The sequence below is a fragment of the Rhamphochromis sp. 'chilingali' genome (genome assembly GCF_963969265.1).
Source record: "Rhamphochromis sp. 'chilingali' genome assembly, chromosome: 22".
NCBI lineage: Eukaryota > Metazoa > Chordata > Actinopteri > Cichliformes > Cichlidae > Rhamphochromis > Rhamphochromis sp. 'chilingali'.
In genome coordinates this window covers 24,881,652-24,896,161 of record NC_137950.1, presented here as the reverse complement: position 1 = coordinate 24,896,161, position 14,510 = coordinate 24,881,652, and the positions used below count along the sequence as shown (strand labels likewise).

Sequence of the window (14,510 nt, the reverse complement as noted above, 5' to 3'; positions counted from 1 at the left end):
CCCTCGTTAATTTAGTAATTTACGTCACTACGAGTTACCTGCCAAACATAAATACATGAACTTAAATACGTGAAACACAAAACAAGAAACACATCTCACAGCTGATTTTTTTCCCCATTAGGCTACCTCTACATGTTTCTGAAATAGTTAAGTTGTGATATGAAAAAAATTACGTCTTCCTTGAATATTTATCTCGATTTTATCGCCAGTTTACACCCCGAAAATAAAAATAATTAAATACAGTGAGATTTCATTAACGGCCACCTTACTTAAATCTGTGTAATTTATAATAAAAGCTGGTACTGCACATTTCATCAATTTGCATTACTTGTTTGTGGTTTTTTTTTTTTCCTTTTTTCGGCATCTTTTTTCACACAGCACACAGTGTTTTCGGTTTGAACAACGAACAATGTATTTTTTTCACAGTTGGAATTACTCAGTTGCTTCTTTTACCTAACGCTCCAGGTCTATTGCACAGTGTCCATGTGTGCTATAAAAGGGAAGTTCTTACTTTCAGAAACTGAAAGTGGCTTGATGACTGTGCGGAATGTGTCGTAACGCGAACCGATGAGTGACATTTCGCCTTGTTTCATCTTGAACCTGTGGCTTCCCTGTGTGAACCAGGTAACCTACGGAAAACTGCTTCACGTCTTAATCGGAAGATTAGCCCATGTTTTCATCTCAATTGAGAAATAATGAATAAAGACACTACTATTGTATAGGCAGACACGAGATCAGTAACCCTGACTGAAACCCACAATTTCAATTTTCAAAATTTTCTGGACCGGTACAGGACAAATACGGCCTAGCTTGAATTGTGACCACTATAAAAAAGCATAAAAACTCTCATTTTGAAGACCCTGAGCAATTTATCGCCTGTAGATTTGATTAAGCAATTCACTGTATATTGGAATGAACAACACTAATACCCCAGTGCAGGTGGTTCTGATGTCATGCAAATGTGAGCATATATTAACGAATTAATAAAATATTAGCATTTGTGAATTTTGTAGCTCATTTTTAAACACTTAAGTAACCCTTAAGAAGAGTAACTCTTCTTTATCTGACGGACTTATTGCACCAATATGCCAGATCACACTCGTCTAGATCACTGGAGCAGATCTCGAAATTTCAGGTTAGGTCTATTTACCGTTTCCACTACATTATGATCCTATATTACTTAAAGCGTCATTTTTAGTTTCTTTAATTAACTCATTTTTTATTCCTTTTATTATATACTGATTTAAAATAAAGTCGATCTAAACTTCTGCTTGTGTGGTCACGTTAACCTGTGTCAGTTTGTGTGCTAAGCAATGATGAGAAATTAGTTTGTGAGTTCGAGAATTGCATTCGAAATCCAGTTAATCCTGCAACCTGGAAGAACAATCACAGACTACCTAACAGATACTTTTACACCACTGCTCAGGAAATTTTTAAAAGGAAAGGTCAATGTATTTATTACATCCAGTAATTTTGTTTAAGAAGAAGAAGAAGAAGAAGAAGAAGAAGAAGAAGAAGAAGAAGAAGAAGAAGAAGAAGAAGAAGAAGAAGAAGAGAAGTAGGTTTAGAAGTAAAAGCTGGGGACGCCTGACGGTACAGATGATTGGGGAAGGGTATATTTTCCTCCACTTCAGTGGTGTTGGTTCAGTTATCCTGCATTAAACTCATCAAGTGTTTAAAGCATCAAACACAATATTGAAATATTTAAACTAAACAAAAATCCAACTTATTAGATGGCATTGAGTAGCTTTAGTAGCTTTTTATTATAAATTCAAAGTTTCAGATTTTATCACTGGAATAGCTTGTGTTTTGGTATAAAAAAAATATAATGTGTTACAACAATATCATTCCAACTTTATTACATTTAGACTATTATACAATTAAAATGATTTGTTAGCTGCTGAATTTGGGTATTGTGCATTTACACATGAATTATTTCCACAGATTGTTAATGGTTTGGTTTGGTTAATTGTTTTCTTATTCCTGGGTACTTTTCCACTAGGGCACAACCCTTTACTGTACGCTGACCTATGTGATTTTTTTATGATTACTCAGTTGCTTGTGTGGAAAACTAATACTTCATAAATAAATGAAACTGCACAGTATCCACACGAGACATAAAAAGGAAGCGATAAAAAGTGGCTTTGTGGTTCTGCAACTGTTGCCATTCAGCATTCATTCAAAGGAACCGGCCAGTGATATTTCACCTTCTTTTACCTAGAATATGTGAAACTTGTGGCAACATGGGAAGATTAACATCCCTTGAGACTTTACAAAATTACAAAATAAAAGGCATGGTGAGGAAGAGAGCCAGAGAATAATAACACAGCTGTGTTTGAAGAAAGAAATGCATTTCAAGAAACTCGCAGATGATGATCTGAAGAAAAAAAATCTACATTATTCTAATTCTTACAAGAAGGATTTTTTCATTTAGCTTATAATTTTGTAATATATTCTTCTTTTTTTTCATTTACAAGCTGCTTGGATAAGTGATTCTTTTTTTCCTCTGTGTGGGCTAACAGATATACATAATTATAAATATGTATTAAACTTAACAGTTGATATAATTATTTAATACTTAATATTTAAGCTTTCTGAAGGGTTATTAAATATTAAACTTTGGTTCTTCTTTGTTTTTTTGTTTCTAAAGTACGTTGTGTGTAATTTTTTATTTATTATAATTATTCATTAAATTATGTCTGGTCAAGACTGTAATAATCCAACAGCAAACATGCTGGAAAACGTGAAAAAAAAACTTGAGAACCAAGTGACTTCAAGAACCAGTAAATGCCATCAGACATTTTCTGTAGGCTCTTATCAAAGCTGCACAAAAAGGGGAAAATTTTGACCTGCTTTGACCTTTTAATCAATAGAACCTTTTCTTTCTGTTTGCCCTTTGGTTGCTTTTAACTTCTTTCATGATTTCCCACTGTGATGTTTCAGCAACTTTGCGGCCGTTTCCAGCTTTTTGTTTTTCTATAGAGCAGTAAAAGACATGATCATAGCATGGTTCACACAAGTCTGTTCTGACAACAACTCCAAGAGGCTTTTGAAAAAGTCTTTAGCAAAACTGAAACATAAAACACAACAATAGTAAAACAGTCACCATGGTATCAAGTAGAATTAGAGTTTCTTCATTGTTCTGTCTGAATTTATGATCCATCCATCTGCAGCTTAGCGAGCAGCCTTCAGTGGACAGAGCGAGAAACAGGCAAGCAAAGAGAATCCTGCTGATCGCTTTTTCAGAAGCTATAAACTGCTTTTGTATGAAGCAAACCCTCAGGTGTCCTGGTGTTCTGATGGAGCAGATTGTTAAATGTTGGCTTTAAATCTATAATTACACAAAAGAACGGAGAACATGGTAAAATATCAGAATGATAAAAAAGAAACATATGTACCTGAAGATCTAGAAAAGACCAAAAAAAAGCATGACAAAAAATACAACTCATAACTGACTATTTTGTTTATCATAGGCTGTATATGTGTTAGCTTGATAAAAGAAATAAAGTGTTTATATGGTGACTTTACATCAAACAAATTAAAACAATCAAATCAAAAACAATTATTGACTGCTTGATTTAATATTACAGAACATTTGTAGTATTGGGCATTTATATATTTATTATTAAATTTCATTTATTTCAGTATTATTATTTTTTTGGCATGGCTTTATAGGAATTCTTTCCATACTCTGTGGGGGTACAGGTGATTTGATATGTACAATTAGCAATGTGGTATTTTCCTATTGTTCAAATCACCAACTTAATTACCAGGCGTGTAAAATAGAGAACTATGTAATAGAAAAACCTGGAGGTCTAAAAGCATAGTATCCATAGAGCCATAAACAGGAAGTTTCTGTATGAAGAAACTGAAAGTGAGTTAGTGACTGAGTAACTGCACTGTCACGATCATTCATAGGAATCGATCAGTGATATTTGCCTCTCTAGGATGTAGTTTTAGAAGTAGGTAAGCCAAAGAAGGGGATTCTCCTTCACATTTTAATGGGAAGATTTGGGAAGATTGCTGCAAAAGGAAGCAAAAAGGTGTTGCCGTTATTTATAATGAGTAGAAAAAAATGTCTAAAACATGGTGAGTGTTTAGTGTAGAAATATCTATTTGATCATTCACCAAGACAGATCTGCTCTTTTAATACAGAAACTACAAAAATAGTTGGACCCGGACCCGACTACACAGTTCACTCTTTTAACAGTTTTATTTGGTTGCTGGTTATTACGACACTCAGTTGCAACTTTTCAGCTACAACCCCACACACACCACAACAACCTCAGGTGCCAGCACGTTTTTTCCGGGGCAGGCGTGATGAGCTCCAATGTGTGTCAGCCTCCCCTGCAGCCGCGCCACAAACCACACCCAGCCACAGCTATTTTAATACAGATTTTATGAATGCTGTGCAACATTTAACCAAATTTTTTTTATTTATGTTGAAGGTTTAATGCCTTTGAAGATCCTCTGCAATCATGCAGACAAACTGTTGAAATGCAATAGTTTAGATATTTCAAGCTGTTTGTCATCGCTTTCATAAATTGAAGGCTTATTAAATATTAACCATAACTTTGACTTTTTTACATGAAAAAAAATACATTTTTATGTTGTTGTTTTTCTGATATATATTGTGTAACCTTATATTGAATTATGTCTGGTTGAAAATCTAATAATTCAGTGACAAATGGGATTGAAAAAGTGAATAATTGCATGAATGAAGTAACTTCAAGAACCAACTTTAGTAGTAGCAAACTCCATCAGACATTCGGTGTAGCTTCTTAATAGAAATGCGGAATAATGAGCCTTTCATGACTTCCTTCTGTGATGTTTGCAAGGACAGCAGCAACAGTACACTTGGGCCTTTAGAAATGCCTTTATGCTAAAGATGTGGCTGTGAATATTGTCTGCTTAACTGGAAAACCTCACTCCAAGATGTTTTTGGAAAGGTCATTAGCAATGAATTGTAAGTGATTGAGCCACATTTTCTCATATTGCAAGTAGTTCAAGGCTTTTCTTTTTTACACTTGCTTTCCAGCAACCAATAGCAATAATTCCATAAAACAAAACAAAAAAAGACAACTTTTGAAAACAATAAGAAGAACAGATTTGATTTGAACCTTGAATTTGAATTCTAATTTAAAGGGGGGGGGGGGGGGGGGAGGGCAGCATGGTTCTGTAGTTATTCATAATGCCTATTGACTGGACCAACAAAATCCAAAGCAGATGTGTTGACTCACAACAATGATGGCCAATTTGAATCCACTGGCCAGCTATGGTCCTTCTGAGTAAGGTTTGGTGTTCTTCCCATGCTTGTGATTTCATCTTACAGTAAAGGAATGCATGGGTTAGGTTTCATTTTATTATCATCATCATCACCATAAAATTAATTAAAAATATACCCAAAAGGTAGAGTATATAGTGAACCTCTTGAAATTGAGGTACACAACAGGTGTGAGGGGCTAACAAAGCAAAATAACCATCAGTGCCAATAGAAAAGGATCAGTCAGTCAGAGAAGACTGAAACCAGTGTGAAGCTACAAAGAAACTGCTCTAGACTAGAAGTAAGACTCTCAGGTTCCTCTCTTCCTTACAAAGGACACTTACCTATATAAATTAAAAACACATTTTTAATTCTTTTGTGTTATTTTGTTTTCCAGGAATCAAAATAATGAAAACATTTAATTGGAAATAAGAGTTATTTTTTATTGAATTCCAGACAAAACATTTATAGAAAATGTTAGTTTCAGTTGGTCATATTTGAAAATAGATACAAATTCAATCAACTAATACATAAAATCAATGGATAAATAAATAAATAAATAAATAAAGGCAATAAATTTTACATTCTTTATGTGACAGAGATTTTAGTTGGCAGTGTGCAGAGATGAAGCCAGCGGTTCTGCTCTTAATAGATGGGCTAATGATCACCTCCTGATCACCTCCCATGGTTCTGCACTGTGACCCTACAGACACAACAACATTATCACTATTAAAACATGCCAGAGGTGTTTAATTAAAGAATTGGTCAAAACATTAAAGACGTACCTTCTTCTTTAGGACATCATCTGAAAGTCTTTTGAAATACAGCTGTGAGTTCTTCTTGTGACTGTGGCTCCCAATCTAAATAAGGAAAAATGGTCATTTAAATATATGTTTTAGCCATGTAAGCAGTATAATTGATCTCAGTTATCTCAGTAGTGGTGTTACTGAAAGTGAACTTAAACAGGAGTGAAGCTCTTCGGCCTGTTTGTTGACAATATTGAGAAAGTTCCTCACTGTGCTGTCCTCCCATGATGCAGAGCTGTTATCCTCCTCAAACAGGGCAGCCACCTCCTCCAGAACCTGAACTGTGAAAGCCAGTTTATCCTCAGCCTGGAAGGAGAGCAATCACAGATTATGTATTCACATGACTGTCTCTGAAAATAAATAAATACGTTGATTAATTAATTAAGTCAAAGCTGAGGTTCACTTACTGATGATATGGACACCTGGCGGTACAGGTGATTAGGGAAGACCAGTGACCTCCACTTCAGTGGTGTTAGTGTAGTTATTAGCCTGCATCACATACAGAGACATATCATGTTTGAGTTAACAGGCACTACGTTTAAATAACTAAATTACAGTCAGTACACTTTTAAATATTTAGACTGAATATTAAAAGACGTGCACTCACCATGGTATCAAGTAGATTCAGAGTCTCTTCGTTGTGCTGTCTGAATTTATGATCCATCCATTTGCAGCTCAACGAGGAGCCTGCAGTGAACAAAGCGAGAAACAGGCAAGCAAAGGAAATATCCACATCATCATTTTTTCAAAAGGTATTAATTGCTTTTGCATGAAGCAAGAGCTTCCTCTTGTTCTGATGGAGAATACCTGAAATGCCGCGTTTATAGCTTTCCATTTCCATTTTTTTCCAACCCCCCCCCCCCCCCCCCAAAAAAAACCCCCTCTTGATTCTTTTGCTTTGATGTAGTTACTTATCTAAGGTGGAAAGTTTTTTGTTTGTTTGTTTGTTTGTTTGTTTGTTTGTTTGTTTGTTTGTTTGTTTGTTTGTTTGTTTGTTTGTTTGTTTGTTTGTTTGTTTGTTTGTTTGTTTGTTTGTTTGGTTGGTTGGTTTTTGCTTTGTTTTATTATTTGCTTCGAGCTGCATGCAAAAAGATATTTTGTGAAAAGGGTTGGCGTAATAAGCAAATGCTTCAGCCAATACCTTTTGATTAGCCTTGTCTCATGCTTTCTTGCTTTGTGGTAGATCTTTGTTCTGTTTTCACTGAGATATTTGAATGCTAATCAATAAAAATCAAATCAAATCAAAATAACCTGCTGTGTGAATCCCGAAGGTGAATGACGGCTTTCACTATGCAGAGAACATTACGGATTTTAATTTGTATCATAAGGAAATAAAATATCCCAAATGTTAGGACAAACAAAAATTTAAACACTGAGGATTAATTGCCATCATTATAATGGTTACAGGCAATCGACATGTGTAACTGAATACCTAAAAAAAAAAAAAAAAAATCACAATTAAAACTCACAACTGATGGTGTAATTTGAGTTATTTGATGTTCGATATTGAAAACGTGTATTACTGGGCTGAGTTTCCAGCACAAAGCTCAGAAGATAATTTCTGACAAATTAGATACCTTAAATGAGTGCTAAATTACAAACACCAAGCAATGCACACATATAGGTTTTTTTCTTGGAAGACGAAGAATAAGACTCTAAACAAAGACGCATTCCTTTATAATGTAAACTTTGAACAATGCGCAAGTTTTGTTTCCATTTCAGGGTTAAAATCTGCTCAGATTTTCCCATTATAATGTAAAGGTGAACTCCTAGGTTACCTACTCATCACTCTAAATCCTCAGAAGGTGAAATATCAAAGGTCGATTCTTAAGAATGATAGCAACAGTGCACGCGCACATTCACTAACTTTCAGTTTCTTTATGTTTGAACTTCCCATTTCTGGCACAACAGATACCTACTGTGCAATTAGACCTGCAGCTTTACGTATTGGGTGATTTTCCGTTTAAGTAATTAAATCGCTCATTTGGACAGTAGAAAAATACCGCGTTGGTCAGTGTGCAGATCGAAAACGTTGCTTGTACGCAGAGAATTCCTGGGAAAACAAGACCATCACTGACAATCACAGAAATAAATTAGTATGAAAGAAATTAAGTAAATATATAAATGGGCAATAGCACAAATATCCTGCCTTAGATAGAATTAAATCAAGTAGCCAAAAATTTCAAAAATTCCATGGCTGGTTACCTTGGTAAGACTGTCCTATGTAGCTATGTCGGTAATAATTTTAATAAACGTGAGCACAAGACAGGACGACACTTGACAATAAGTAGAAACATTAACTTGTTTATTCTTTGATATGCATTTTTTATCAACCATATTGTGTCACTTTGTATGTCTCTCACAATTTCCCGTCGTCACCCCCTCCCCTCTGCTGTGCCCCTACGCTGTTCTGTTTTTGGTGTACCACTCATATATTTTTCGTGGCCCCCATATGGCCACCTCTAAAAAAAAAAAAAAAAATTCTGGCCGTGCACCTGCTTCAGTTATATGTGAACACTGGCATCCTCGAAAGAGTGACCTTTGTCCTTTAGACCTTTGTCCAGTGGAGGTTGCCAATGTTCACATTTTGGAATGTAGATGGTTTGAAAGAGGAGTAAAAGAGGGCATCTATGTCCACTGTGAGTGACCATCTTTGAACAGAGGCGGTGGTTTACGACACCAACTCTCTGCCATCTATAATCCAGTTTTGAGATCCCTTCCCAGACGCCTTAACGCTCACTCACATCCTGGGCCATTTGACCTTAGGAAATCACATGATAGGGTAGGGCTAGGTTTTACAATGAGCTCCCCTGAAACCTTGGCTGATTGTGACCTACACCCGTTTTCACACCTTGGCTCATGTGATTAGGTAGTGGATCATTAGGGGGTCCTTTTTTCCCTTTTGGGGGGTAAACTCCCACAGGGTTTAAATCTGGGACTCTCCACCAATTGACCCTAGAACTGAAGAAGCTTCTTGGATGAGAGGTGAAACGTCTTCAAGCAACTTAAAGAAGTCCAGACGCTTTTCTTTCCAAGTTTTTTAGACCTTATGATTTATGTTTACTTAGAATTAATATTTAGGTATTAAGTATTCCAGAATATGTTAATAATAACTACGATCATATTGTTGTGTCTGTAGGGTCACAGTGCTGAAACCTTGGAGGTGATCAGGAATGAAACCAAAGGCCATCTAGTAAGAGCAGACAAGCTGGTTTCATCTCTGCACAGTGCCAACTAAAATCTGTCTGTTATCATGTCTGTGACATGAACGCTGTTTTAATTTATTCGATTCTCTATTTATATCTATAGTTATTATTATTTTTTATTAAATTGTTTGTGTATGTATGTATTATTGCTATGTTGATTTTTGATTTATTAATGCTGATCAACATATTCATTTTTCTTTTAATTTATACTGAGCAAATATTTTTATGATATTCTTTCTTATAAGCGTCTTGGGATATCAGTGTTGCTCATTCCAATATACTATGTCAATACATAGTCAAGTCTACAAGTAATAAATGATTTACTCAAGGTCTTTAAATAGGAGTTTTTATGCTCGTTTGCAGTTCAGTTTCAACATTTTTACTCTTAATGCCAACTACTGTAAACCCGAAAAAGCTGATGAACTTAAAAGTCGAAGCTTATCATCTTATCAGAACTTTAATATTTTGATTACACTTGTACCTGTTCGTTACAGTAAAACTAACATGTTTAATATTTAAACACTGAACTGCTTCGCACTCCGTCCAAGCACTTTGCTCTCCAATGTTGTCTTTCTATTGTTTTGTATATAATCCTCTAGTTTGTATAATGTAATAAGGTCATCCACTGTTATTTGTGCATGCAACTGCATTTTAGACTTTTGACTGTGAGTCCCTCAAATGGTAAAAGGAAGTGACTCCAGCCTGGCAACAATAATTAAAGTTAAGATTAAATTCTGTCAGCTTAGCTAATCTATGCAGGTTTATCAAAAATGCAGACAGTGTTGAAGCTGACAGTATTCTGCATCTTGATGTGACTTGCTGCAGGTAGCCAGGATGGATCGGAGATGGTAAAAATGGCATAAAAATTGTTTTTATATCAGGACAGATGACAGAAAGAGGCAGTTTGACTTAAAAGAGACATTTGTATAATTTCATTTTTGTATTTAAAGTTTGCAAGGCGATACAAGACACTTCAGTGCCTTGTTTTTGGAGAATTTTCCGAGGTCCATTTGATGCACTTAAGTGTGCACCTGTTTATAAAAGCTCCAAAACGAAAGTCTTTAAACCTGCATCCCTCTGCAGCAGGGGGCTTTTCTTGCCACACACCTACCATTCTGTATCCAGGTTTATTGAAGTGATTTTATCTGACAGAAATTTGCATTTAAATATGAAAAAAGAGAAGCAAATTAAAAAGGGCAGCGTGGTGGTGTTGTGGTTATTGTTACTGAGTCACAGCAAAAAGGCTGGGGGCTTTCTGTGTTGGGTTTTTCTGTTCTTCCAATGCTTGAGGTTTCCTTCCACAAAGAAATGCATTCTTTAGGCTGACTGCCAATTATTGGCTATAGTTGTGAATGCATGTGTTAATGGTTGTCTGCCCTGTGATAGATTTGCTACCTATACCCTGTCTGTGGCTCTATGAGAGCTCATGTAGGCCCCAGTAAAGAGACTGAGAAACAGACAAACAAAGAAAATCCTGTTTATGAATTTTTGAAAATGTATAAATTGCCTTTATATAAGTAAACTGAACGTCTCCTAGTGATTTAATAAAATGATCTAAAAATATTTAGAATTTGCTAAAAAAAAAAAAAACATTGATAAAGATTATTTTACATCATTATAATGGCTTCAAGCAGGAACACAGGTAACCAAATACCTTAAAAAAGCATGACGACAAACACAACTCATGCATGATGGCATAATTTGAATTGTTTAAACTCTCACATGTATTATTGGGAAATTAGCTGCCAATACAAAGCTAAAAAGATTATTTCTGTAAAATTAGATACAGTCAATTACAACACCAAGCAGTGATGACGTATAGGGTTTTGGCTTGGAAGAATAAAAATCTAAAAAAAAAGTCGCATTCCTTCATAGTTTAAACAGTGATTTAAAAAAAAAAATCAGGATTCAAATCTGCTCAGGTTGCCACATTAAAATGTAAGGGTGAATCCTCTTCTCCAGGTTACCTGCTTCTCACTCTAAATTCCCAGAAGGTTAAATATTACTCAGAATGCGCGACATAGCGCAGGCGCTGGGTCACGAAATCACTTTCAGTTTCTTTATACAGGAACTTTGTGGCACTGTGGATATGGTGCAATTAGATCTACAGCTTCACGTACTGCGTAATTAACAGTTTTACGTGTTTAGGTAGTTAATTAGATAATTCGAAAATGAAGAAAATCCGCATTACTACCGAAAACATCGTGTCTGTATGGAAAGAATTCCTTGGGGAAAAAAATCATTACATAAAAGTCAATGAAATAATTTATTATTAAATAAACAGAGTAAATATTAAATAAATAGAGTAAAATATAAATGAGCTTAAATGCTTAATATATTTTGTGTTAAATATATGTAAGTCAAGTATCCAACAATAAGTTTAAAAATTTGATTTGTTACATGTTAGGTCTCGATATAAACAGAGAGAAGGTAAAGCATTTCAGTGATTATAAATAAAATGCATTTCTTAACAGTAGGCGTTATAACTAAATTAATAGTAATTATAAGTAAATGAATCTTTATTAATAGTTTAGGATGTTTGAAATGTATAAATTACAATATAAATACAAATTCTGAAATGTGTCACTTACCTGCATGATGTAATGAAAGCCACAGGTGTTTTCCTTTTTCCGTTTTTTCTGCTATAAATCCGGCGTTACTGGTCTACATCAGAACACCAGGAGACATTTGAGTTTGCTTCATACAAGAGCAGTTAATACCTTTTGGAAAATGATCAGCAGGGTTTTCTTTGCTTGCCTGTTTCTCGGTCTGGTCACTGCAGGCTCCTCGTTGAGCTGCAGATGGATGGATCATAAATTCAAACAGCACAACGAAGAGACTCTGAATCTACTTGATACCATGGTGAGTGCACGTCTTTTAATATTTATGCTAAAAAAAATTTTTAAATGTGCGTAAATTTAGTGCCTGTTTACTGAAACACTCCATGTGCTTCTGTGTGTGATGCAGGCTAATAATTCCACTAACATCACTGAAGTGGAGGTCACCGTGGCCTTCCCTAATCACCTGTACCACCAGGTGTCCAAATCATCAGTAAGTAAATCTCTGTTTTTCTGATTTAATCCCGTAATATCCCAGACAACTCTTTAAAGTAAGCCAACTTCAGTTTTAACTTAGAAACGTAATTTTCTTTTCAGAGACAGTCCTGTGAGTAAATTATATTTGATTACTCTCCTGCTAGGTTGAGGATAAACTGGCTTTCACAGTTCAGATTCTGGAGGAGGTGGCTGCCCTGTTTGAGGAGGATCACAGCGCTGCATCATGGGAGGACAGCACAGTGAGGAACTTTCTCAATATTGTCAACAAACAGGCTGAAGAGCTTCGCTCCTGTGTAAGTTCACTTTCAGTTAGGTTTTTATTACATTCAAATACTTTATATGACATGACATATTCTTAATTGTCGTTTTGCTTGTAATTAAATTAGATTGGGAGCCACAGTCACAAGAAGAAAACCACAAAGCTGCACATGTACTTTAAGAGACTCTCACATCATATCCTAAAGGAAATGGTAAGATCACATCATTCTCATTAATTTGGGGTTTAGATCATCCTTAAGATAAATAGATATAATAACTTGTTTCAATAACAATAAGAATACTAATATTGGTATTTCTGTAGGGTCACAGTGCTGAAGCCTGGGAGGTGATCAGGAAAGAAACCAAAGCCCATCTAATGAGAGCAGAACAGCTGGCTTCATCTCTGCACACTGCCAACTAAAATCTGTCTGTTACAGGAAGGATTTATTAATTTAGTCATTTTTTAACTTATTTATCTACTAATTTATTTACTGATTTTTACATTGCTTGTATAAGTGAATATTTCTAAGTGTTAAACAGCATGTCTTTATTTATTTGTGAATTTACTTTAAATTAAACAGAACATTTTCTGTATCATTTTATATGTTGAAATCAATAAATATTTCCCATTTAAAAAAGAAAGTGGACATGTTTTTTTCCTGCAAAACGAAGTAAACAGATGTTGCATTTTCACAGATGATGCTTTTTAATAGGTAGAATCAAATATCAGAAACCTGCCGAGCCAAAGAAAAATCTCTTTGATCGTTCACAAAGACAGATCTGCACGTATAACATAGAAATTACAAAAACAGATTAGTCTATTTTTTCCCTCTCACTTTATCATAAGATTGATATCATAAGATATCACAACATTTAGCTAAAGGGGACGAAAAAAAACCTGATTCAAATTTCTTCATACACTATGCTGCTGACATTGTGCAGTGTCACTGTGATGGATTACTGAAAACTACAAATGAAAACATTAATAAAAATCATTAAACAAGATAAGCAAGTTTCAAAGCAAAGCACGTATAATCCAAGAATCTTTTGGAGAAGTCATTATAACTACTACTACTTATAATGTTTTGTTTCATTTTAAAAATATCAGCTGTTGGAGTCTTTCTAAAGAACCAGAGTTTATGTTCTCAGTAGACCTGGAGTATAGTAAACTATGCTTTGTTTACATTTCTTGATACTTAAGAAGAAAAGAAAATGTTATTTGCACCAAATCATTTTTGCCCTTTCCACTTTTTGAAGCCAGCTTTCCTCTGATTGGATACTCAGCCTTCTACATAAATCTCCTATCTGTCTTGCTGAAATGACCATATTAAATATATCCCATCTCACTGACATCATATATAGCCAAGACAGGTGAAAAACCTAAGATGCATGTTTGTTTCAAAGTACATACTCTGACAATACCTGAAACTTTGGACATATTTAATAAGCCATCGACCATTGCAATAGTAAATTTATATATAAATGCAGAACTAAGAAAAGCACGATAGTTCAATTTAAACGAGGGCATAATGGGAAGGATACAACTTTAAGAACAAATTTGAAATGTCTAATTAAACAGAAGACTCAAATAAAACAGAACAGTGCTGTGATGTGTTTAGTTTTGTTGACTGCAGTGACACAGTCACAGGTTTTAATCCGTAGTCACAGGGGTCCTTTATTGTTGTGGGGTTTGGATGCTCTTTCTGTTCTTGTGGCATCTTCCCACAGAACAGACAAGTATACATGGGTTAAGTCAACAGGCGATTCAAAGTTGGTCGTATTGTGAGTGTCATTGTGCGACCTGTTCAGAGTACGTCCCTCCTTTAGCCTTATGAGAGCTGACATAGGCTCCATGATGGATTGATGAATGTTGTACAAGGATGAGCCTATTACATAAGGGAGGCATTGAAGCAAGGTCTGT

General features: G+C 35.1%; 1 protein-coding gene and 1 pseudogene across 2 annotated transcripts; one reads left to right on the top strand and one right to left on the bottom strand.

Moving 5' to 3' along the window:
- Positions 1 to 5,867: 5,867 nt before the first annotated feature.
- Positions 5,868 to 6,810, bottom strand: LOC308391000 (interferon a3-like; annotated as a pseudogene). Its single transcript has 5 exons — positions 6,677 to 6,810; positions 6,477 to 6,558; positions 6,226 to 6,375; positions 6,049 to 6,123; positions 5,868 to 5,966 (listed from the first exon to the last, which is right to left on the bottom strand). The product of its transcript is annotated as an interferon a3-like (transcript).
- Positions 6,811 to 12,005: 5,195 nt separating this feature from the next.
- LOC308390999 (interferon a3-like) lies at positions 12,006 to 13,010 on the top strand (the record flags this gene model as incomplete). The annotated part of the gene is made up of 5 exons (XM_080873412.1): positions 12,006 to 12,137; positions 12,243 to 12,326; positions 12,475 to 12,624; positions 12,718 to 12,801; positions 12,912 to 13,010. The coding sequence occupies 5 exons, from the start codon at positions 12,006 to 12,008 to the stop codon at positions 13,008 to 13,010; spliced, it is 549 nt and encodes a 182-aa protein (XP_080729538.1).
- Between the last annotated feature and the right edge of the window lie 1,500 nt (positions 13,011 to 14,510).